The sequence below is a fragment of the Scatophagus argus genome, chromosome 10 (assembly GCF_020382885.2).
Source record: "Scatophagus argus isolate fScaArg1 chromosome 10, fScaArg1.pri, whole genome shotgun sequence".
NCBI lineage: Eukaryota > Metazoa > Chordata > Actinopteri > Scatophagidae > Scatophagus > Scatophagus argus.
This window is the reverse complement of record NC_058502.1, coordinates 21,909,786-21,936,644: the sequence shown is the minus strand read 5'-3', so window position 1 is coordinate 21,936,644 and position 26,859 is coordinate 21,909,786. Positions and strand designations below refer to the sequence as shown.

Sequence of the window (26,859 nt, the reverse complement as noted above, 5' to 3'; positions counted from 1 at the left end):
ATGATAACATATATGTAAATATTTTAAAATATTTTAAACATGTAAACATGACTTAACATTTTAGTAGCTCTAAAAAGTACAGTATTGTTTTCATCTTCCGATTATTTATTTTGTAATAATAATAATAATAATCAGAATCAGCTTTATTTGCCAAGTATGTGACCATACAAGGAATTTGACTCAGGATTTTTTCTCTCTTCTGTGCACCATACAAAATACAAAATAGCAAATAATAATAATAAAAAATAAAGTATTTACAAGAATAAAAATAAAAGAATAAAACAAGATATAAATAATAATGTAAGGATAAGACTGATAAATATTTTGCAAATGTTCCTGCGACAAATGCCTGCGCATCTGTTATGTCATTTGATAAAAGCTGGTCACAAACTGTTCAAAGGTGTATTTAACTTTTTTGCACTGCACATCTGTAAGGTTGAAAAAACCCACGCGAGGTTTGCAGCGACTTCATTGTGGCCGCCGTGGCCTCAGGGGTTATCCATAAGTAATATAAAGTAAGAGAAGAAGTATGTCAACAATACCCCTAACACTGATTAAATCCCTCCAGAACAGGAGGGAATGTGCTGTCTTCATTTGGACTTTGGTTTGTGATAACAAGACTGGATAAATAATTTGAGGGGGCTAAATTTTAAACCCTCCCCCGGTATGCCAGGTTTGGTTGAGTCCAGGGTTCCAATAGATCCAAGATGGCGGACTGAGTAGCGACGTGCAGAAGTTCACTTTTAACTCTAAACCTTGAAGGTTGTTATCTTCCCTTTATTATTGGATTGCCGTTTGTTAAGAACGAATTCTGGTAAGTCCGAAGTCACTGATAGATTTCATATTTTGTGATATTGTCTTAAAGTCGAATCCCATTTTCTGTGCGGAGTTCTGTGAATAGCTGTCGTAGCTTCAGTGGCTAGCTTTACCGTTAACGTTATTCCAAGTGCTGGTTATCCCGGTGATTACAGGGATGGAGTTTGTACCGGGAACCTTCCTTAATGTTAGAAAAACATGGATATGCTGGAACTATAGAGGAGATGAAACACGAAGCAGATAATGTTCAGGTCATAGGTTTGTTCATGGGTGCAGGTTAGAGTATCACCCACTGAAAGCAGGCGTTAGCTATGCTAACGTGAGCTTCAGTCTGGTAAGACTGTTGCTTTGCATCGTAAGCTAGCTGTTAATATGCTAGGTGGAATTCATGGAAAGCTGCTGGCTGCAAAAATAAAGTTTCCTCTAATTATTTCATGTTGCTTTTAATATCTTATTCATGGAATGGAATTTTTTATGATGGCACTGATATGCGTGTGCTTTCATTATGCATAACTGTGTATAATTTATTGTGGAGCACAATATTTTCCATCAGTGTAGCTGGAGGCAGTGTTTTGGTATCTGACGTTACTCAAATTGGGAGCTGTGTTGAGCTGCCCAGCTCCAGGTTAGATGTTTTGGCTACTGGCTGCCCGCTGCAGTCAGAGCTGCTGGTAGTACACTGCTAGCAAGAGCAGTGCTTAGCTTCAACACAAAGCGTTTACCAAGTTATCGTCGGAGTATAACTGCTATAACTGCAGCTCAAATCTCTTTGCGCTTGATGATCTGTCGCCGGTTGGACACTGCATGTTGCTAATTAGTGCATAATCTGAGGAATTAGATTCGTATAGTGGATTACAGTGAAAAAGTGAAAAGTGATCTGTTTAAAGGGCTTGCTGAAAGGTGTAAGGTGTTCATTTGCAATTATATTGCCGATGCAAGAAACGTTTAATCCAACTTTTAGTGAATATCACTTAAATATGGTTTGTTACTGTAAGGTTGCCGGAACTATCAAAGTACCGTTTTTAATTGTTACGGTATCTGTATGTGACAGTACCGAAAGTACCAAAACTATTTAAAACTACTCAATACATTGATTACTGTCTAAATTTAGATCCCACCTATGAATACTGAAAATGTTAGGTTTTAAAGTTGACACAGTATGCTTGGTCGTATTCTTTACAGTGTAGGCCTAACTTTTCAAGTTACTTTTACTACTACTACTACTACCACTTTTAAAGTATTAGCTGATTTAAAGGTCCAGTGTGCAGGAATACCCTTCGTCTCACTCTTTTGTTTGATACTTGTAGAAGAGCTTTGTGGACTCTGTGGGTAAGGTAATGAAAACACATAGATCCCCTTATATCCTCTAAATAAGAATTTTGTTATTTTTGCTTATTCTTGTAAACATGATACCAAGAAAATATCTGCGTTGTTTCTGTTTCGTATGACCTCTTATTATATTTAGTTCATTAGACATGGTCAGGTGGTAGTTCTGCTAGATTATATTCAGCAAAATTCTACAATTTAGATAGCCTCAAGATACAGGACATAAATTTGTCACAATGAAAGCTTTCAGGAGTTAATATAATCAGCTGTGCAGTGTTTTAATGTTTGTTATTCAAATTGAACTTAGAGGCTGTATTGTATTAATTTTTAAATTCTATTGCTGTGTTGTTTTCGGTCTAAATATCTGGAAAGGATAGTCTGGCCAATAGTCACTGAATTACCTTTCTCTTGGCCAAAGTCTGCCATCTCTTAACAAACTGATTTGTCATCCATAAAACCCCAGACCGAGCATGGAAAAACAAACACATTTAGACAAACGGTGCTATTGCAGGAAGAATCAGCCATCAGAGAGGAAGATTGTGATTCCCATTGTCCTAGATTGATAGGCCTACCCAAAGTAACATAGCCTAACACCACAATGAAGACTCATTTAGCTCACCATCTTTGCGTTTAATATAAAAGTAAACATTGTGTTGCATAATAACTGGTTTCTGTGAGAATTTAAATCCTGTGGAAGGCTCTGAAGTGGCACATTGAGAGTGAGGTAAAAAGATATTCTGCTCTGTGGTGACTTTTTCTTTTCTTTCTTTTGAGTGGAGACTCAGTTAGTGGTGAGCTGTAGACTGAAGTTTTTGTACTGAGCATTTCACTGATGTCTGAGATAACACTTGATAATTAAGAGGAAGGCCCTGGGGTGGTTTTCACAGGAAGATGGTGTTTGTGGACAAGGGCGAGGCAAATAAAACCCTGCCCTATGGTAAGTGGAGCTGCTTGATATCTCTGGCAATACTATTACAATTTATGGATTTTAATCTGCTGTATACATGTAGCTTCAAATTTTGCTCTGACCCCAAAAGGTATTGTACCTTTTTGTCTTTCATTATAATTCATTACTTTGGCCGTTAAAAAATAAGATTGAGTCAAAGGGTTCATTTGGAGCACTGTGTACAGTATACTTGCTCTTGGGTTGGAACAGAGGGACAACAGGGACAGCGCACACGTGAGCTTAAGTAAACATGAGCACCTGGACAATATCATGTAACCAAATACATTGGGACAGCAACAGATCTGCCTTTGTAAAGCTTATAGTGTTCAGTTGTGGCTTGGACCAGATGTCAAAATTGCACTGATAGGCCAAAATTGCTGTGTTAGGTTTTAACAGGTGGCATTTTATTCTGTGTGTTGCCAGTTGTTTGGCTCTTTACCTCCTATGTAGTTTAGCAGTAACTCACAGTACATTACAGTCATTTGGCAACAGAAACTGTAAGATCTGACAATGATAATACCATTTCTGTGAGCAGAATGTTGAGACACTAAATTGTACCCCTTTCAGGCTGGACAAACACCTAGTGACATCTGGCATTTATCTTCAGTGGGAAAGGGTGTATCAGCATTCATTACCAGGACTCTGTAGATCTCACGAGTATTTACTGACTCGGCTACTGACTTGGCTGTGGAAACACGACACATGTATGGACGCTGTAATTGTCACCGATGGTCTGGTCTGATACTGTGATGTTCTAATTTAAGGACATTTACGCTCACTTATGATACTTTTCGTTCCATTTTCGTTCAAGCACCACTCGAACGTCATTCAGTCAGTGTTGAGCTCAAAGGAGAGACTGAAGTAAAAGGTATATAAAAGTATACAAAAATATTGCCACTGGCCTTCAGGTCAGTACCTGATCAGCACTGCATATGTGGAACTCTCAACAGAGATAAGAAGGGAGTGAGATGACTCACTCTTTAGCTCCTTCCATTATCAGCTCTGGAAAAAACATTGTGTTCAGTCATTGGTGTATATAAAGATGGACGCCGTGTCTCCCCTTCTTGTCACTGTACAAACATGAAGCCAAAATATCCTGGTTTTTCCATCACATCTTATATTTGGTAAGAGAAGTTGTTTACCTGTTACAGGTGAGCTTTTTTTGTAGAGGCTGTTGTCTACAGCTCTTCATCTAAAATATATCTGCTGCTTATACTCGTCTTCTCTGCAGTACTGAGGCTGCCAACAAAGATCTGATCATTTGGTGTTGAACACATTTAATTTCATATAAATTTCCTACAATAAAATTCCCTTTTTAATTTGTTACTCAAAGGCTTTTATTATGAAGCAGAAAAATCAGGAGATGTTTACTTTTCACCACTTAACATGACTCCTAGAGCTGAAAACCAACTTAATGAACCAGTCAGATAAAACGGATGTTAAATTGCAAACAGGGCCACAGCAGAGAAACTGAACTCCAAACCACAGAGGTTCAGGTAGAAGCTGTAGAAGTACTGAGAGCTGAACACACAGAAACCTTTAAAAATGTCTTTGTCTCTGCTCTCCTGTGCAAGTTGAAGCTCAGCAACCCTTGCTGCAGGAGGGTTGTCACGGGTTGACTGTGATCTGCAAGATGTCGCCACGACGCAGCTGGAGGTGGGCCGTGGTGCTTTGGCCTCGCTCCAGAGTTCCTTCCATCTTAGGCATGGCTTGGTACAACTTGGTGTGGTTTAACTGATACTGAAAATGCAGATTGGTGCAGGATGGTTTGAATCCGCACAACCAGAAGTGCCAGTGGGAAAAACCCACTGAATACATGGGGTTTGCCATGTTTTGTCGTGCCCTCACACCCTGCATGCTGTTATTGGCTTAGTACAGACAGAAGGCAAGGCCTTTGCACATACAGACACAACAAATTGACTAAATTTTAACAACCACCTCCATCACAGCAGAGGCTCGCCACATTTTAGAGCTTCAGGATCCCATTTTTCACATGCTGTTCAAGTTTGAACTTTACTAGTCCCAGTTACAGGCCACATCATGAGAAATATCATAGGAATCCACTTTGAAATGGCATGTTTAATTAATTACTAAAATCAGTTAGGGCTCAAAATTGAATTCCTATGAAGCTATGAGAATTAATTTAAAAACACTCATCAGGACTCCACTTCAGAACACTGAGTTCATCTTATACAATGCACATACTTGCACAAACAATGCACCTACTTCAGTAGGGGTGGTAATGAAGTATATTTTTTGAGTTTCAGTCCTTTACTTGAGTAATATTTTTTTGGAAACTTGTGTCTTTTACTCCACAATGTTTGAAAGACAAATGTTTTTCTTTTGAGTCTACTAAATTTCCATGAAGGTTCATGTTACTTGTTCCTCTGTAGCAGGGAGAGACCTGTTATTGGCATGGGTGATTATTGGATTCAGTAATAGTAGAGTTTATCTTTTATATTAAAAAGCTAAATCTGCAAAGTAACTAGACATCTATGTAATGGACTAAATACAGTTGGAGTATAATATATTTGCTTCCTTGTCTACCCTGAGTAAAACATCTATCTACCATCTTTGTATTGTAGTAAAATAAACTAAACTATGGATAAACTTTGGTCCAAGTAATGGAGTGTTGTACTACCACCACCACCTTATTCCTGGGAGGAGCTGTGGGTAGACCATGCCCTAAAGGTAGCAGTATATAGCTGTTAGTGATGGTAGTGCTACAGCAAAGACATACTGGGATGGTTGAAGTGTTACAAGTGAATCTGAATACTATTATTGGTCAGTGTAACATCTCAGCTGTGTGTGTTTGTAGAGAAACAGTGGTTTCAGGGCTTTGCCAGGGCTTTCTGTGAAAAGTGTGTACCTAGAGGGCAAAGTGAGAAGGAGTGTAAGAACATGTTAAGACACGACAGGTAGGCTGTAATGAATAGTTTGTGCTGGAAGCTTTGCTCAGCCCTGCTCCCCCACCCTGTGCTACTTTAACTGTCCTGGGACTTCTGCTCATGGGGTCGTCTTCCTTTTTCTTATTCGATGTTTGGAAGAATGTGTTCTTTAATGTTATGGAACTGGTGCTTGTTTATTTATGCTCTGATTTAAAACCGTTAACTTGAAAATGATTAAATGTTTGCTTATTTTGCTTGTTAGTTAATAGATTTCTTACAGGAATTTTCTTTTTTGAAGTGTGTCTCTTCATTTTATTTTAAGTATGTTTTGCATTTTCAGTTGATTCAGTGATGGTTTAGATGAAAGAAGCTCATAAGCTGTACATTAAGTGTATTCATTTTTGTTTAGATTTTGAAGCAACAAAATGATATCTTAATGATCATCTTGTGCACACAATGCACAAGAACACTTTTCAGTCATTAAAGCATGTTGAAATGCTGTGTGAACATTTTCATCACATTCTAGTAATTATTCAACTCAAACACAAATGCTCCATTCTGCAAAGGTTGTATCAACAAGAGCATGTAGATAGATTAATCAAATATAGTACAATTCTAATAAAGCAGCATGTTTAACTGAATGCCCTTTGGCTGCTTACCTATATGTAAATAAATCATCAAAGCCACAAAGTGTGCTCTTACAGTGTGGTGGTGGTGTTGCTCCGTGCAGTGTGTGGTTGCATGGTGAAGTGTATTTCTGTCAGCACCAGTCCTTCCTGCGTTGAGTTCCTGATGAAGCCTTTCTTTTCTCCGATTGCTGCAACATCTGTTAGGCCTGTATGAGATGAAAGCAAAACCTTCGAAACTGTTATTTTATGCCCATATTTTTATGTCTTGTATTTGTCAGAAACATTCAAAATACCACTAGGTTAAAATGAATGGGTATTAATTTAAAATCACTTTTCTCTGTACTACTAAAGCTACTGATTTTAGGAGATTGGTTATGGCAAAGATTTCAGTGGCTAAAAGAACAATTTAACAGTAGCAAATACACCATTTTGCTTTATCTGAAAGTGAAATGAGCTGATAGCTCAGTCTTGTGTCTGTGTCTTAAGTAGTCAGGAGCTGGATCTGCTATGCTTTTTTTAAAAAAATAAAAAATAAATAAGACTAAGTTTGCCTGGGCCATGAATGGTCATTGCGCAAAAATGTGGTCAGTCTTTTAGAATCAAACTCTGGATTTGGCTGCATATAAAAGTAGTAAAGAAAATGTACAATAGAATGGAAAAATGTATATGCTTTTGGTAGTAAATTGCTATATTTAGCTGTTCCTGCTTATCAAGCTAATGTTCTTACAATAATAAAGAAAATAGAAAATGGAAAGCTGTAGACTGTAGTGTGATGCCTTCTCCTGGGTTGCAACTAGTAGTATCCGCATAGTGGCATCTGAATTTATGAACCTATTGTGAATTGAGTTTGAGTTTTTTGATCCTTTGAGATTGTTGTAGCTGATCAGTGTAGTAGCAAACTAGCAGACTGAGTTAGCAGGGTGAAGTCAGCGGCTCAACGTTCATTTCCACAAAGCACAATAAATCTCAGGTATGATCACACATGATTTTATGTTAAGCATTGTGAAGAATATGTGTATGGTTTATTAAAATACTGTTGCAGTCGCAGTGCTAATTTCTGCATGTGCCTTAAGGATAATTCCCATTATATGTTAGCACTGAGGTAAATTCATTAAATGAATTGATTTTTTTTTTTCCCCCCACCCCTGATGATTGAAATGATATCATTGGTAGTAATTAAATGAAAACTTTATGTTCGAGAGGTTGTTTTGTCTTCTGATGATGTAATATTAAACGGTTGGCACCAGTTCATTTTGAAAGTGCAACAGCTAATTGGCAAACACCAGTACTCAGCATGCCAGCAGCCGATAACTAAAGAGACAAACATCACATTTTACTACCCCAAGGTTTAGTAAAATGTGCAGCATAAAAACAGCTTCTCTGACTTCTCCCAGGTCTTTGAACAGCTCTCTCCTTTGACGCATTGCCAGTGTTTGTCGTTGCTGAGAGAGTAAAGTACTGAAAAGAAGGTACAGCTCGGTACCTGTATCACAGGTAACGTCTTCTGTTCAAAGTTAGTGGTGTCCAACCCTAGTTGGAACCACAAAAGCACTCAGTCCACTTGTGATTACAGCAGATTGATTTTAACTGACGAAGTCTATTAATATACTTTAGCATACAATACTATATACCAGCATGACCGCAATGGGACAAAAACACGTCCGTTAAGTGACTAAGAGATTTGTGTGTGTTATTGGCGGATAGAGGTGACGTTGGCCTTTTCTGTGTAAACTGTCTCATAATATTAGTTAGAAGAACAGCTGCTGCGTGTGTGTGTTGGTCTGTGCCCCCCCGCCAATATTACAGAGCACTGCTGGTGCACTGGAACCTTGGAGAAAGTAAAGAAAATAGTTATTATAAGCACCATGCCTGTCACTGTCACACGGGCTGAAGTGAAGTGGTTTGCTAATGAACGTCGTTCAGTGTGTAGATGAATGGTAATCAGCGTTGAGATGGAGAGGGGACGCTGACGGGATGTTGTTTCTCTGCTGGATGATGAAGTGCACTTATTGATTCTCTTTGCTCTAAGTGAGACATCAAAGTGAGGAGACAGACAGGCACAACAGGCAGCCACTGACGTCACGTTTTCACACACTGTCGCATCGCACAGAGGTTGCTGTGAATTGGCACAACACTGGTACAAAGATGAAAACAACAATAGAGATGTCTCAATCCCTATCCAGGTCCTTTAATATTTGCCATCTGATATATTTCAATTTGATTCATTAACTTTATTGTTGATTAAAAATATGCACTGCTCTAAATTTTGGTCTGCCTGCTGAGCCCCTTTCTGCACAAATACGGAGTGAATTTTAAATCCCAAATTACAAACCGGTTTGCCATCTCTTTTCAATGAATCTGACACCTTGCATCTCTGTGCTCCATATGCCCACTCGTCAAAACTTTGCTCTGCGCTCCATGAAAGTAGTTAACATTGTGAGCAAGATTTGAATCGCGATATTGGGGTTTTTTATTTGAATGCAACGGGTTTGCTCTCGTTTGAACCTACGCAGGGAGGCTCACATTTCAGCTGTGTTTCACTAAGCTCTGTCTTTGTGTGCGTCTCATGGCAGTAACCGCATCATGAAGCGTTTATTTACCCTTCAGGTCTTTTTTTCCCTGGACAAGAACATTAAACGCGAGGTTGATGCCCAACAAAAATACACTGAATAAATACGTTTATTTACATTTTGTAAGGTGGAACAGAGTGTGCTGCTCTCTGGACAGTCAACCAAACACACTCATATACACACACCTCTTTTGCACAAAGTTCAATGAAGCTGTAACATTGCCACATTGCCAAAAAATGAACATGATCATTTTCCATGTTGTTTAATAACTTTATTTATTATGCTATAAAATTTGCTTTAGCGTATTCTGATGATGCCTGAAGAGAGCCTTGTCTAAAGTTTAACATAAAAAATAGAATATTAATTTGTGATAAAAGAATATAGGGGTTAGCACTGTTGCCTTGCAGCAAGAGGATTCCCGGTTTGAATCCCAGTCTGGGCTCCTTCTGTATGGAAGCTCTTTGTGTGTGTCAGCCCTACGCTTGACTGGCGACCAGTCCAGGGCGTACTCTGCCCCTCACCTGTAGTCAGCTGGGAGAGGCTCCAGCACCACTGTGACCCTGACGGCTAGGTGATATAGAAAAAGGATGAATGGATAAAAGAATATATAAGTCAACATTTGACTCACAGTAAAATATATCCATTGTGGGCTCTGCTGCTGTTAAGCTGCTGTTCTCTGTGGCTGTTGAAACAAACATCAGGATATGGCTGTCACTACATGATCACTATGACCAAAATAGAAATACTCTAGGAAGTGCAAGACCCTTGAAATTAACTACTTGAATAAATTGTACTTAGCTACATTCTGTCACTGCTTACTTTAAATTTTGATACTGACATTTTGATTTTTACTGCATATGTGCTCTATGTTGATTCAAACATCAGTTATTGGTCTCTTTCATTATTAATTAGCGTCTTCCCTGAATAAAACATATTAGTTGATCCCAAAAAAAAATAACACTAGCAATCAAATTCATTTTTAACTGTGTGTGTGTGTTTTTTTTATGTTTTGTTTTGTTTTTTTTGTTTTTTAGCCAATGAATTGGAAGTAAAGTACAAGTAAAGTACAAGTGTAGGGAAGTACAAACTGTACAAAAAGAACACTTTGACTTGATGAATAGTGAAAACGCAACCAGATGAACTGGTAAACAAAAGATCAACTGCGCTGGATTATTTACACCATATTATCATAAATGTGTAATTCAGATTACATCAGTGGTTCATTTCTTAATATCACAGCTATCGACGATACTGGCATATCACTCACCCCATTCTAATCATAACACGTTTGTCTTTTTGCTTTTTCAGATCTTCTAAGCCATGTTGAGCTGAAAGTCTCTTGACAGTGGAGGAAAAGCCATTCCAAGCAAGTCAGTACACTTTATACTTTTTGCTCTAAAGAGTGACTTTGGCAGACTGCATGTAAACCTGTTATGAACAAGAAAACAGCCAACACAGAGGTGTCACACCAGGAAACTATGGCTCAAGAAGTTCCAGTAACATTGACTATTTACATTTGAGTTTAATGGAAACTTCATGACTAGTGTTTTTGTTTTCAGATTTCTACAAAGAGTAATTGTAAGCTGTTATTCATTTATTAGCAGAGCACACAAGCTCATTTTTTTTACTGTAATGCACTTGGGACATAAACATTTTGGTTGATTGGTAACAGATGATAGTGTGATGATAGAACATCCTCGTTCACAAGTGAGGATGGGGTGAGATTTATCGCTCTGTCAGACACGTGATTGTATAAAGTTTATTACTACATGAGTTCAGGAACAATTTCGGGCTTGTATTTTACCTTTTTGACTTTTTGTGATACTTGATAACTCAAACATGATTAATCACGCCCATCCGTGCCTTGAAGTGCTCATTTCATGTTGAAGGTCTGCATTCCACTCAAATTGTATGCAGCTTCTTAAATTTGTTATTTAAACTAAACAGAGCTGAGACTTGTTATTCGCCTTATAAAGGAGTACTGTTTCTTTTCTCCTCCTCCCTCTATCTGTCTCATGCAGGGGTCTTTCATTTTTTGGATCAGAAGGTTTTAAGATTTATGTTTTGTGTTTTCAAGGTGAGTCTTTTTTTTTTAATCCAACAACAGATATAGTCAGGTAATTCTGAGTCATTCCTTTTTTCTTATTTCATCTTCTTACCCTTCTCTCTTCTCATCCTCTAGGTGTTTTTTTTTCGCTGGGGGGGGGATGTCCAGGCTAGGTGGCCGGAGGGGGCCCGGCCCCGACACACAGGCCACCAGCACAGACACCCTACACAAGCATATACAGATGGACACATCCACATGTAGAGACACCTGCACAGCTGCTTGAAAGAGAGAACTGATCAAGCAGCAAGCAGACTGAACTGTAGACCTGATATTCAGGACCCAGCTGGTCCACAAGGAGAGACCATCTTTGCTTGTGTCAGCTGTTACTGAGCCAACTTCAATTTCTCTCTCATTATTTGACATTTGACTTTATATTTGACATTCCATCTATCAAGTAATCTATCCTTCCCTCTGTCCCTCATCCCATTCTGTCATCTGAGAGGGTTTTTTTTACGCTGCAGAGCGACAAGTGGAGAGCAGGTAATGGATGATGCTGGCCATGGTGACCTAGTGTAAATGGCTATTCCTCAGCACAGCTCAGTGCCAGCATCTACTGTGCGATTTTCCGCCTCCAGTCCCTCCTCTCAGTCCTACTCCACCTCTCTGCACCCCTTCCCTGTTCCCAGCTGCTGCTTGTTGCCCAGTCCTGCCTCTCCCCTCCAACACCATGGTAGGTGCAGGCTTGGGTGTGTGGAAGCTAATGAGAGGTGTCCGCCAGCTGGAGCTTCACCGCCTCATCCTGGCACTAATCATCTTCTGCTTGCTGTCAATGGCCTTCCTAGCATACTATGTCTCCAACAGCCCCAAGATCAAGGAGGCCCCCCCTTTACCCTTCAGTGACTGTGGTGGAGGAGGGGGGATGTCACCTGGAGCGAGTACTGGGGCGGCCGGAGGAGAGCCTGGTGTTCAGAGAGCACCTCTTTTTCTTCCCTCACGCCAGGGCCGACTACGACAGGTGAAGGCGGTGGACAATTCCAGGACACAGCCTGTAGTCCTTGTGTTTGTAGAGAGCATCTACTCCCAGCTGGGACAGGAGATCGTAGCCATATTAGAGTCCAGCCGCTTCCACTACAGGACAGAGATTGCTCCGGGTAAAGGTGACATGCCCACACTGACGGAGCATAATCGTGGACGCTACGCACTGATCATCTATGAAAATGTGTTGAAATATGTCAATCTGGACGCATGGAACCGTGACTTGCTGGACAAGTACTGTGCCGAGTATGGAGTAGGTGTCATTGGCTTCTTTAAAGCTAATGAAAACTCGCTTCTCAGTGCACAGCTCAAAGGTTTCCCCCTCTTTCTACACTCACACCTGGGACTCAGGGACTACCGTATCAATCCCAATGCTCCTCTACTCTACATCACCAAGCCCAACCAGGTTGAGCAGGGCCCTTTACCAGGGGATGACTGGACCATTTTCCAGTCAAACCACTCTACCTATGAGCCAGTGCTTCTGGCCAGTACTAGATCCTCTGAGGTACTAGCACACTTTGGACCCAGCCCCCTGCGGGCCCTCCATGCCACAGTTGTCCAGGACTTGGGGCTCCATGATGGCATTCAAAGAGTCCTTTTTGGGAATAATCTCAACTTTTGGCTTCACAAGCTAGTGTTTGTAGATGCAATTGCCTACTTGACAGGGAAAAGACTCTGTTTGTCCCTGGACCGCCACATCCTGGTGGACGTGGATGATATATTCGTTGGCAAAGAGGGAACCCGTATGAAGGTGTCAGATGTGGAGGTGGGTGAGCCTTGTCAATGACATGAGAGTTGCCTCTCACATTGCTTTGTGGTCAATGTGAGATGTTGACATGCATTCATATTTATGTATCTTTAGAGGAGTTCAGCTTGTATACTGAGGAAGGCACTGAAACAGTAATTTAGCAATGAGTTCACATTTATGTATCAGATGACAGTGTGAAAAGGGTCACTTATAGTGATGAGTTGGAAGAGACCAAAAGCAGAGCTAAAAGAGGGAGTATTGGGGCAGTGATTTTTTTTTTAAATTTTGTTCTATTATTACTGGGTGTGATAATAAGTTCAGCATATCAACTAAAAATATGTTGATGTAGTTCAGCCGAAAAGAAGTGGCTACTGCAGATTTAAGGTACCATCCCAGTAGCTATGCATGCTGAAGCCAAATAATTACACCCTTGCTTACACATTTTGTTAGTGTCAATCGTTTCCCAAAGCATGTTATGTGGCATGTGAAAGCAGCATCAGGAAGGATCAGTCACAGATCAACTGACTAAACACTCATGTATGCCATATACTTACTGTTAGATAGTGTTAAATAAGACTAATCTTCACAGTAGGGTATAACCACATGTACACTGTTGTGCACAGTATTTACAGAAGAAGAAAAGGGAACAGAAACAAAATCATAATTACAAAAATAAGATTTAAAAATAATGTCTCTCAGTGTGATGAATTCACAAGATAACATGAATACAGTATTTCTTTCTTTCCTCCCAATGAGGGGGGCAAGCCTTCCCCCCAAGGCAAAGTAGGGGAAACAATATTAATTGTTAACATGAAAAAAAATTAAGCATCTCTTTATTCAAAGGCAGTTTTGAAGTCATTAAATGGTACCATATGGTAACAATGACCCCCCAGTCTGTCCCAGTTGGTTTATACCTTGACACTGTGATGTATTGTCTTCCTTCAGCAACTAATATCAGCAAACTAATATAACTAATATTATTCTATATCGCACGTGATGATTGAAAATACCCTGACCGTTCCTGTAATTTAACTACCTCACAGGAAAACTGAATTATAAGGTTGTTCATTTTCATGTGTGAATGATCCTTACTTGGTTATGGCATCAAAGCATAAATGGTTTTGCTGCTATTATTGTGCAAAAGCACCAGTTGGTCCTGTAAGTATGGGTGGAGAGAGTGGGGTGGAGGATCAGTGCTCGAAGTTTGAAAAGTTCGCATTAGCATTTATGGAGATGTGTGACAAAGCTTCTCTCATAGTCTCTTATATTGTTAATTTCTTCAGATCTGACAATTGTCACCATCATGTCCACATTAGGAAGCTTCACTAACACCGAGTAGAGAAAGTCAGTGAGTAACAAGTCTAAAGCAACAGCTCGATATGGCCAAGCTCATCGAGAGAATAGCTGCACTGATTTAGACGTGTGGAGTTCTTCTTCTAAGCTGCACATGGTGAAGGAGGTAGAATTTACATTTATCATAAGCTGAAGTGTTCAGTCTCATTGACTGAAGGGACCCATCTTAAATTGAAAATGAATGAGTGCCAGATAAGCAGGGGCATAGGCTGAGCTTTCCTTTAGGGGTCACAGATAACTCTGAACATTGCTCAAGAAATTTTAAGTGTGTTTGATGCATATGTCAGTAGTCTTACTAGTACTAGGTATAAATGGAAGTAGCTCTATCATTGAAGTTCATAGACACATGCTGTGTGAGTAAGAGAGAAAATATTATGGTTGAGCAATAGTGATTGGTGTCAGGACAGGTGTCAGGACATCATGAATGTCATTAGTAGCACCTTACAGTTGGTTGTTAGATATGTGCTTTAGAAATCTGAATTGAATTGTCTGAAAGATTTGAAGATGAACTGCATTGACTGAAGATGCTAAGTGCTGAAATATGTTCTGGATGCTAGAGCTAAACAAGCTAAATTGTAACACTGCCAAAGCTGGAAGTTGAATTGAGTTACCTGAAAAGACTGCACTAACTAAAACTGGCAGAACCGAATTGCATTGCCTGATGATAAGACCAATGATTTTGTGTGGGTAAAGATAAAAATGATAGCAAATCACAACCTTAAAAGTACCCACATGTGTGTTTTTTGCTCAGGACCGTCAAAGCCACAATATCGTGAGTTAAGGAGACAGTTGGAGTTCTCTTGGTGCTTTGAATCAGAAAAGTCAAAAAACCCTTAGTCCTACTGCTTAAATACTGCTGACATGGTGTGAATGAAGACAGATTTGCCTCTTTTAAGGTACAAGTTGTGTATGAGAAGTGAAACTTATGGGGGTTGCAAAAATGTGAAGATGCGGAACAGCAGAAGACCATCAGTGGGTGATCACACTACGGTCTTTGCCCTGCTTCTCTCTGTACATTTTCATATTCTGCTGTGCTGTGTTGTAATTTCTTCCAGGCAGTCATGATTGCTCCTTTTGTTAAAATAATGAATTCAACTAAATTTCCCATAAGTGACTGATTGTCTTGTAATAGACCTGACTAGGATGTATTGTGACTGTAAGCCAAAACATGCTCATTCTGGTTTTTTGTGAGACTGGGGGGGGATGGGCCGTGGGCCATTGAGGGGAATCCCTGTGAATGCTTTGAGCTGAAATGGATTTGCATGTCTGCTAAATTAGAAGCCCCTGAATTCTGACACTGCTGTTGTGTCTTCATCAGAAACAGTTAAGTAATTCAAAATGCATACTAGTCTTGAACCTCTCAGTTCACTTTCGATTTCCAGGTCAGCAAGACGTTAGAAATCTTGCAGACCTGGTTGTGACTGGCCCATCACAAACATAGACGGAGGGAAGTCTCTCTCAACAGGAAGGATGCCGGTGTCATGTGCCAGTACAAATGAAGCATGAGCTCGCAGATGTTTTATGCATATGTGATTTTGGCACAGCATATCAGCATTCAGAATGTTAACACTTACTGTATTGGTTGGATTTTGTAAGGGAGTTTCTCTATAAAATGAAAGATTAACACATGTTGTTACAGTTTACACAAATCAACAGAAATGGACCAGTATCAATGTAAAGTTCTGGTATATTGCTTTATGTTCAACCAGCACTACAGAACTTACTTCACCTTGTTGGATCAGCAAGGTTGCACGACGATAGTTAATAATTTTCTTGAATAACTGTCAAATAAAGTAATACTGTGTTTGATAAGTGTGAACTTGGGTGTATTTTTCATCCTTTCGCAGGCTTTGCTCAACACTCAGAACAAGCTGAGAGCACTGGTCCCTAATTTCACCTTCAACTTGGGATTTTCAGGAAAGTTCTATCACACAGGTATGGGACATCAGATTTTTTTTTTTTTCCTCTTTGAAATATTCTTTTGTGATACAGTTTTGGATCTTTGCCTTGCATTTGTGAAGGGAGAAGTTTAAAAAAATATAGCAGTGATGTCATTAATGAACAAATACTGAGTACCAATCTTAACAACAGTGCTGTCTTTTTCACAGATTTAAAACATTGGTCCCTCGCATAAAGAGAGTGTTTAATCAGAATCAGGCCACTTACTTATTACTACTTATTCCTTATTCCTAAAACTCTGTGTGTGTGTGTGTGTGTGTGTTTGTGTGTGTGTGTGCGCATGCGTGCATGTTCTCAGGAACTGATGAGGAGGATCGGGGAGATGACATGTTGTTGCAGCATAGGATGGACTTCTGGTGGTTCCCTCACATGTGGAGCCACATGCAGCCTCACCTCTTTCACAACGTTAGCGTCTTGGCTGAGCAGATGAGGCTTAACAAGATCTTTGCTCAGGTTAGCAGCAATAATACACTGCAGACAGCGTCACAGTGTGTACTTACATTGTACAGCCCGATGGATAGTGGAAGAAGTATGTAGATATGTCGCTACATGTTCAGTGAAGGACTTTGTATCAGGAGAATTTGTGTGTGGTTTCACTGCATTGGTAGTGTGTCTTGTGTAATGGACCTCATATAGATATCTGTCGCAAAAGTCAAAGTTTTTAGAAATGCTGGACATTTTTTACCAGCAGTACACACCTAGAATGTATCTGCTTCCTTGCCTCCTGACCAATAACTGTCTCTTTCACTTCTTGCCTGTCCACACTGCTACCTCCTCGAGTATTTGTCCTCATCCTGTCCTCACTCCACACCTCCTCTCTCTTCAGGAGCATGGCATCCCAACAGATATGGGCTATGCAGTGGCTCCGCACCACTCTGGGGTTTACCCAGTTCACAGCCAGCTCTATGAGGCCTGGAAGTCTGTTTGGGGCATCAAGGTGACCAGCACTGAGGAATACCCCCACCTGAGGCCAGCTCGTTACCGCCGTGGCTTTATCCACAATGGGATCCAGGTCAGTTCGCAGTCCTTTATCAGCACTTGCAGTTGCAATAATGGGTGAATGTTTCTCCACATGGACACACATAGCCACTAATGGAGCTCTTTGTGCTCCCACTAAAGTAGCATTTTGTTCCCAGAATGTTGGAATGTGACTTGAGCCCTTTCAAAAATTAAGATTCCTATCTTAAATATGTGCAGGTTGGTCTGCCTGTGCCTTAGTCCTAAAACAACAGCACATCCCCCTCACATGCCATATTAAACAATGATTCATAACTCATAATTCACCATGTGGCATCAGGGGAAAAATAGGGTCAATCCCCTGGACACATCCAAAGTGATTTTCTGCAAATCTCAGCAGTAGAAAGAGGCTAGTTTGGTATCACTATGTGGCTTTAAACACGAGCTTATGAGTACTTGGACTGTAATATGAGTTTGTTTATTTGCTGCTTTGCATGCAGTTTTAAACGAGGAAATCCTTTATTTTAAGGCCACAACTGGCAGTTGAAAATGGGGCACGCCAAACAGACCATGCAGTAGAGGGGGCATTATGACCACACACCAGAGCATCTACCTCACTGGGCATTTGGCTCTGGTAGAATTCCTGCCCTGAACTAATGAGCTCCTTGTGTGTTTTAGGTGCTGCCCAGGCAGACCTGTGGTCTGTTCACCCATACAATCTTCTACAACGAATACCCAGGAGGTTCAAAGGAACTGGACAAGAGCATCAGAGGGGGAGAACTTTTCCTCACTGTCCTCCTAAACCCTGTATGAATACCACCACCATGCACACACCAGAGCTGTTGACTTGGACCTTAAGTCACATGACTTGTACTGGTCTGCCATGGGACTGGATTTAATAGTCAAATAGTTCGACTTAGCAAGTGAACTGAAACTTCAAATTTAAGTTCAGTCAACAAATGTTTTGTTTCACCATAAGAAGCTGCATGTCAACATGTTTCGTGCTCTACACTGCTTAATTATTGAAAGCTTTTGCTGAAAAACTTGAGTGGTAATATTTAGGGAGTGTGTTCACAGTCAGGATCAGGACTGATCCTGACTGATGTTCTGATTTATACCATGATCTAGGTGTATACTCGGTTCTGATTGACTGCAGGGTGCCATTTAATACCTGATAATGGACACCTACTAAGTAGTTCCAGTCTGTTCACTGCTCTAAATTAAAGCGCCTGCAGTAGAGACCTCGACATTAGAAATAAATGACTGAAACAATCTGAACATAAACAGCGTAGTACTGCAGTGTCTTGTCTGCACCACAGGATGGCGACTGTAACACACACGTTGCAGGCATCCTACGTTGTCTCTTTGAACTTGTAGGCTATCACAAAAGCCATCATCTCGCATCACATTCTGGCTGCGGACGACACTCCAAACTAACTTGCACGTTGTGTCCTCTCAATCCAGATCAGTATCTTCATGACCCACCTGTCTAACTATGGAAACGATCGGCTCGGTCTCTACACCTTTGAGTCTTTGGTGAAGTTTGTCCAGTGTTGGACCAACCTCAAGCTGCAGACGTTGCCTCCTGTCCGACTCGCTGAGAAATACTTCCAGATCTTCCCTGAGGAGAGAGATCCACTCTGGCAGGTCAGTACATACATTTTGTTTTGTGTGCACAGTGTGCAGTCAGGTTTCTGAATCAAACTTTCCTTGATTAGAATTGGGCATTTTCGTCATTTGTAATGTATATTTGAGAGGAATAGAGAGACAAGGATATCAGTCATAATTCAATCATAGTAAATCATTTTAAGTAAATAAAGTAAAATCTAAAAATTTTTGTCCTGGTGAAAGTAAACAGATGAGTTCACATTTCAACTAGCAGTTTTATTTAAAGGGTTTTTAAAAGCTGGTTTGAATCTTTAATCAGGCAGGCAAAGTTGACATGTGACAATGTCCATGCGAGGCAGTCTTGTGCACACTGGGATTGAAGTGTAGCGTTGAATGTGTTTGCTTCCTGATGTGATCAGACAGTGAGAGGAGCCTCATTGTTTTTCAGAACCCTTGTCATGATAAGAGGCACAAAGACATCTGGTCTAAAGAGAAGACCTGCGACCGGCTCCCCAAGTTCCTCGTCATTGGACCACAGAAAACAGGTACCACTCTGTCTCTGCCTGCGCTTTGTCTTGTCCTCTTTGTCCGTGTAACTCTCCCTTCATTGTGATAAATGTCTTATTTGGAAGGCACTACAGCGCTTCATTCATTCCTGAGCCTGCACCCAGCAGTCACCAGCTCCTTCCCCAGCCCCACCACCTTTGAGGAGATCCAGTTCTTCAGTGGAGCAAACTATGACAATGGGATTGACTGGTAAAGACGGGTCTTCCACACACTGTGCACTGCCTTCAGAAGTGGCAGCCTGAGCAGATGTCTTATTTTCTAAGGTTCAGTTATGATTTCGGGTTGCTTATTTTTTTTTAGCATTAGATAACTGTCACTTGTTGTATATGTGTTTTCTTCAGGTACATGGACTTCTTCCCATTCCCTTCCAATGTCAGCACAGATTTCATGTTCGAAAAGAGTGCCAACTACTTTGACACAGAGGCAGCTCCTAAGAGAGCTGCCGCCCTGCTTCCCAGAGCCAAAATCCTGGCAGTGCTCATCAACCCGTCTGATAGAGCTTACTCCTGGTACCAGGTGGGAACTGTCTCTCTCTCTCTCTCTCTCACACACACACACACACACACACTGCTTTTAAACTGAGGACACATCCAATTCTGTGTCAGGATTTACAGACTCCTCACAGCAGCTCAGGGTCTCTTTATTGTTTCTTTATTGTGTGTGTGTGTGTGTGTGTGTGTGTGTGTTTTAATGACCACAGCACCAGAGGGCCCACCAGGACCCCGCTGCCCTCAACAGCACATTCCATGCAGTAGTAACTGCAGGCCCCTCAGCCCCCAGGGACCTGCAGGCCCTTCAGAGACGCTGCCTTCATCCTGGGGCCTATGCTACTCACCTGGAGCGCTGGCTGCAGCACTACCAGCCTAGCCAGGTAACAAACACCCGATCAGGTGGACATTAGTGTGACATTCATGTCCATGCAGCTGTTTTTGTTTTTTAAAACATGGAAACTGTGTCATATTATTAATGCCTCGCTTCACAAGCATTTTTTGGACCGATTTGAATTTGCTGTTGATTTCTGTGTATTTACTTTGTGTATGAATTCCCTATTTGTTTGGTTGCAAAATGTTTTGGCATTGGCACATTGGTCATAGGAGTGGAGATGCATTAGGTCAGCCTGTTTCTGAGATAAATCTCCACTCATAGCAAGACCTGACATTTATGTGGCTGCTTATCTGTTTCCTGTGGAAGTGCTGAATCAAGCTAATTTAATGGGAAACTGTAGTTCTTGTTCCCTAAGCCATATGTAAAAAAAAATAAATAAATAACCTACATAAACTAATGCATAAATAACCCCCTGATAGTGGATTTTCAAAGGCTAATATAATAACAGTAGTTTGCAGTACTGTTACAACAGTAAATTTAGCTCATAAATCAGCCAATAAGAACCCCCCGACCAGCCACCACTATGAGCAAAAATCCAAATTGTCAGAAATCAACTATCTTTGACTTTACTAGAAATTGGATAACTGTTGAACTGAACATCACACTCAAAATGTATGTATAAATCTGGAACTGATCAAAATAGCTGTAACAACAGTCTGTAGCTTCAGTTGTGATGTCGACCAGATGGAGACTGACTGAGTCTTGGCATAAAGCATGATGCCATTTTGTACCAGTCAAGATCCTTCCTCACACTGGAATTTAGCCATATAACTACAGTTATTTATAAACTCTTCTAGATTTCTTCGGGTATGAATATGGCAGTTATGATGACAGTGGTGTTCCTGTTGGATGGGTAATTTGCCTGAGGAGGACTAGTTCATTTCAAACAAATCTACAATGTAGGATTCAAATGAATCCAGAACGTTCTTTCATGTCATGGAAGCACAGTGATTCCTTCTCATCAAAATCTCATCCAGCACTGTCAGACAGACACGGCTCATGCATGACACGGACTCTGTCTGTTGTAGTTGCACATCGTGGATGGAGCCCTGCTGCGCTCCAACCCAGCTCTGGTGATGGAGGGAATCCAGAGGTTCCTCGGTGTCACTCCCATCTTCAACTACACCCAGGCTCTAATGTTTGTAACAACCTCACGCACATGCACACACACACGCACGACCACAGGAAAGTTCCTATGCAGCATGTGTGAAAGGTGTTTACCTGTAAAATGACATACTGTGTTTCTGCAGGTACGATGACAGCAAAGGCTTCTGGTGTCAGCGGGTGGAAGGAGGTCGAGCCAAATGTCTGGGGAAGAGTAAAGGCAGGAAGTACCCAGAGATGAGTTCTGAGGTACATGTACGCCTCACATCTTCAACACCTTGCCTCTCCCACTGACTGACACGTGCAAATAGTAACATTTAAAGGTTAAGTTTGGTTTGCTAATGCTTTCCAATTAATTGGTATTAGCATTTTCAAGTAAACACACAGAGCTGGGTTGGTTCTGCCTGTTTGGACAACTTTAAAGACATGTCTGATAATATTCAACTTGTTTTTTTTGACATATATGTGATATATTTTCAGTAACTTCATTTCGAAGGGAAATAAGTGTGGGACGATTCTCAGTCTCAGTCATGAAATGATATATAAACATTCAGCTCACTTAAACAGCTAATCATTTAGCTAACTGGTCATGTTTAAAAGTAAAATGTGCTTACATTTAAGGTGTATGATGACTCAAAAAAATTAAATAGAACTTGGAAATTTTGGGAATATTAATAATGTCAGTAATGGATATCTACCAAAACCTGTGCGTTAAACACGCAGGGTCTGATTTCTGCCAGCGGGGGTCTCTCAAAACAAAACAGTAGGGTTAGCAGCATGGAAGCATGGCGGTTGTTGTCTTCATTTGTTTTAAGATGGTCGTTCATGACGTGACTCAGACGAGGTGATGTTTTAAAGTTTTATTCACATTACATGTGGTCACGTTCTTGGACTTCCCTCCTCACTCTCTGACTCTGCTGGAAGCTTAAGCGACAGGTGTGTAAAACATGAAAACAGGATGAATCCCACCTGACATGTATTCAGTTTGTTACACTACAAAAATGACAGATTTTACTTGTTTTTGTAAGTACACACTCACTGTGGATTTAACACCTGCAACACATCCCCTAAAAATGTCTACCGCTACATTACATCACCTTTCCTACACAACAACACTCAGAGTATGTGTTTGGGAACTGAGGGCACGTAAGCGTCTGTGAAGTGAAATTCTTTCCCTCTCACGTTTCATATAAAACTTTAGTAGATCAGCAGTGTGGGGCCTCTGTTTTCATATTTGCACTTCATAAGTTGGAGACAGGTGTGGACTGCAGACAGGTCAGTCTAGTACCTGCATTCTTTTTCTACAAAGAGTCGCTGTTGTGACACATGCAGACTGTGGCTCTGCATTGACCGGCTGAGATAAGCAAGGGTGTCCGTGATATCTGGATGGCAGCCCATGTGGCTCCAAAACCTGTTTGTACCTTTGAGCAGTCATGCTCCCTTCAGACGTGCAAGTTCCGCATGCGATGGGCACAAACGCACCCTCCATACCAGTGCAGTTTCTGCCTTTCAACGTTGCGCTCTTAACATCTGAGATGAGTCGTTGACCTTTCTGGATGTTGTTGATATATGGCTTTCGCGCTTTCATGTGGTATTATCCAGTAAACAGTCAACCAATGGACTTATAGCTGAAAGCCACAGGGTAGAGGTAACACGTTGTTAGTTTTATGGGCTTTTTAAAAAAATAAACTCAGCAGTCAATGAGTAAATGAAAGAGAGACTGATATTATCAGCAACACTGGAGAAACAATGAAATTATCTTAATTATGCTCAAAGAGGCAAGAATATCGTTGCATCTTTAAGCTTGCTATGTTGTATATAACTTTAGTTCTTCTGACGTTTGACCTTTCCCTGCATCTGTGTGTGTGTGTCTGTGTGTATTTGTGTACAGTCGCGTGCCTTTCTGGCAGAGTACTATCGTGAGCACAACATGGAGCTGCTGCATCTGCTGAATCGGTTGGGCCAACCGCTTCCGTCCTGGCTCCGCCAAGAACTCCAGAGCACGAGCTGGAGCTGAGGCCACATGCTGTCACACACACACATACATAGACACAGACACACCACAGAAAGGACTGGAGTCTGTGGATGAGCCAACACTTGCCTCTGGATTAGATTGGACTACCTGATCTGGGATCAACAGCAGCACGCATTGAAAGAGCTACACGGTTTTAGCCGATGTTTCCGGTGCTCCTGTTCCATGGCAAAAAGAAGACGGTAAAACACGAGATCTTGAAGTGTTGGTCACCTTTGGAGAAGCATCCCAGTGGACTCGGCTCCTGATTTGCTCCTGTGAGCACTGGACAGTCCTCACCCTCAGTGGGTGTGTGCTGGATGTTTTTTAATGGAGCTTGTGGACTGGGTGACCAGCAGGCTGAGGCTATTGAAGAACATGTCAGACAGCCTTAATGTGAGGACAGAAGCTCTAAGGATGAGACTGTGCCAATGTGAGTGTGTGACTGGGTACAGGACTAATGTACACACACACACACACATAAATCTCGTCTCTCCACAGGAGTGATTGTAAAGCTTTTCAAAAGCAGTTGTACATGTTAGGTTTGAGAGGCAGGTAGGAAACAAAGTGGCCAGCAGCCTGAGGCAGACGGTACACACTGACAGTCCACATTTCTCTGTTACAAACACACATTACCCTGCAGGTCGAGCCAACAGTCAGGGGGCTGACGTCCCTTTTGTCCTCATGGTTTTTTTAAATGGTTTTGGCTAATAGGAAAACATGTCAATGTAAATATCATTTGCTTAAAGCCCAGATGTGGTCCAGGCTGTGCCCCACATGAACATCCTGTCAGGGAAACAGATGTTTTTGTTTTTGTTTTTTTTTAAATTATGATTGACTGTACTCCATGTGCTAAGCCCATTCTCTGGTTGGTATTTTAAATTGCGTACTTACTGACTGTTAGCCTACATAGCATAGTAAATAATCCATATTTCAACAAATGGATCAGCCAGCACGCTGTTGAGCAAAGGTTGTTTTTATAGGACTGGATTTTTAGTTGTTTCAGCAACGTCACATCAAACGCGATTGTAGATACCAAACTGAGGGGACAAGAATAGTTACAAACAGTTGAAATATGTTCAGCTGTTAGCCTTCTAGTGTTAGTAGTTACAAACTTTTTTTTTTTTTAACTTTATTTTCAATCAGTTACTAGTAACTTTACACGAGACGGTGTGTTTCTAGTGACAAGGAGCACGGTTATTGAATGAAAACAGTCTACTGTAAATGTACATATGTCACTGGGGACAAATGTTACCTTGCCCCAGTGGTTTAGGATTGCACTTCTATAAAGTTGGGGGAGACTCCAAAGAGACAGATTTTAAAACATGAAAATGATCCGATACTTTTCCAAAGCATCTTCCAAACTCCTCTAGAAGACATTACCCAAATGTTTTCACAGACTAGCAACTCGACTTGAATTTAAAAAATGTTCACTGACCTTAACCAGCTTGCATAGTCCTCACAGTATTATTTGCTATTATTTTGTCCTCAATCGAAAAGGATCTTCACCGTTACAGTTACAGTACAGTACAGTTACAGTAACAGCTGTTTGCAGTCATCCTGACATGCTGTGTTCATGTGGTGTAGCCCTGGACCACAGCGATTTAAAACCTTGTGTGGGTTTGTGTTTTACTGTGAGAGAGGCATAAACGCCTCAGTCAGTAAGTGCGCTACACCCTCAGAAAAGGAAAAAAAAAGCTTGTTACATGTCAAATATCTTCAGAGAAACCAAGACAGAACACTATGCGCACACACACACACACACACTCACACACACTTGTGTCCATCTGAGGAATGTTACCACGAATGTTATTGGACAATAAAACACACGTTGGAGCCAGTTTGGAGATGAATGAGAAGCTGCTGTCTTGTTTTCTGTTTGTTTTGTATAAATGTCAAAAGGCCAACACTGTATCATCTCTAATAAACACATAGGGAGGTTGGAAACAATGGCTCCATGGCTGCATCTTTTTATTTACCTCACTCACTTCCTTGTTTATAACCATTTCTGTTCAGTTCAGTTCAGTTTATGTCCTTATGTCATTTATATCCTAGTCCATTATGGGGGTTTTGTGCACACCGAAAAGTTTGCAGTGTTATCAGATGTGGTTTATACTGTGCAAACAGCATGTAGGTAGGCCTGTCAATTCCATTATTGATTTATAATACATATGTTCCGTATCTTATTGATCTATGGGCATGACTCAACAAAATTGGATTATCAGTATATTGTTTGTAAACTAATGAATGACCCCTGTGCCACATGTTAATATTTAGCTAAGTGCAATTTTTAAGAGTCTGTCCATCTTATTTATTGTTTTGGTTGTGTGGATTTATTTCATTCATTTATGTTATTTTAATATATTTTCTTATATTATCACCAGAGGCATAAAATTGTCTCATCACAGACATATCATCCAGCAAACAAAGTTATCATTTTCCTGCATGGGTCACACTTGCTTACTATCCTGTGTCATACAAACACACTTTAGTGTGTGTAAAACTGGTGTGACGGTGACTGAACAGCTCACCCTTGTGGACAGTCTGCAGCCTGTGCGATTGTGAGGGTCTTACGAGTTAGTTCCAGGATTCGTTTTGCTTCAAAAGGAGTGCTGTCCTCTTCATGACGTATTGTAGAGTTGATTGGTTTGTGCAGGGAGAATCCTCCACTGTAGCTGATCTGTGTTTTTGTATGATGAGAGGTAACTATATTTAATACACCTTTCCTTTCTTTTAATACTTCCTTATTAACCTAAGTGCAGACTCTGGGTAGTTCTTCGATTTTACTTGAGGTCAGACCACTCCTTCTTTGGATCCAAAACAAAAGAATGTTCCTTTTCGGTGGGGCAGGCTGGAGACTGTAGACCTCTGCACTGACAGACAGCAGTCACCACACAGCACCGTGGAGCCTGGGACATAATGAAAGAGACAATTGGAGGATTACCAACCAAAATAACCACACACATGCATTGCAAACTTGCTCTAATATATTTTTAATACTCTGAGTACACATGAATTGCAAGTAAATAACTTTGTACAGAAACACACACACATACATACACAGAGCAGCTCCAAGAAAATCTTAGCCTTAATCTGTGCACAGCTGTCAACCAATGCCCCCTCCCACACACACACACACACAATAAGATGAATTCTTTATATCCCAAACACACACACGTGTACTTGCAGTACCACTGATTCAGCTGATGTCGACCACTAATTCTCCACTGGTCACTGGGGTCATGAATAATGTTTCAAAGATAATTCTGAGCGACAAGTGTTCTAAACAAGGCCAGTCATTGATAACATTTTTATTCATAGTAATGAATAAACAGCACAGGAAAGTCTTAAGAACAGCAGATGGATTTATTAAGTATAGTTCAATAGTGTTGTTTGTAAGATAGGATAAT

General features: G+C 40.7%; 1 protein-coding gene across 1 annotated transcript; it reads left to right on the top strand.

Moving 5' to 3' along the window:
• Positions 1-659: 659 nt before the first annotated feature.
• On the top strand, positions 660-25,396 carry ndst2a (N-deacetylase/N-sulfotransferase (heparan glucosaminyl) 2a). Its single transcript, XM_046401508.1, has 16 exons — positions 660-814; positions 10,484-10,545; positions 11,197-11,252; positions 11,358-13,023; positions 16,206-16,293; positions 16,616-16,770; positions 17,144-17,329; positions 17,953-18,081; positions 18,739-18,921; positions 19,331-19,427; positions 19,515-19,638; positions 19,791-19,965; positions 20,150-20,320; positions 21,363-21,472; positions 21,585-21,687; positions 23,330-25,396. The coding sequence occupies exons 4-16, from the start codon at positions 11,950-11,952 to the stop codon at positions 23,453-23,455; spliced, it is 2,721 nt and encodes a 906-aa protein (XP_046257464.1). The 5' UTR covers positions 660-814; positions 10,484-10,545; positions 11,197-11,252; positions 11,358-11,949; the 3' UTR covers positions 23,456-25,396.
• Positions 25,397-26,859: the final 1,463 nt, after the last annotated feature.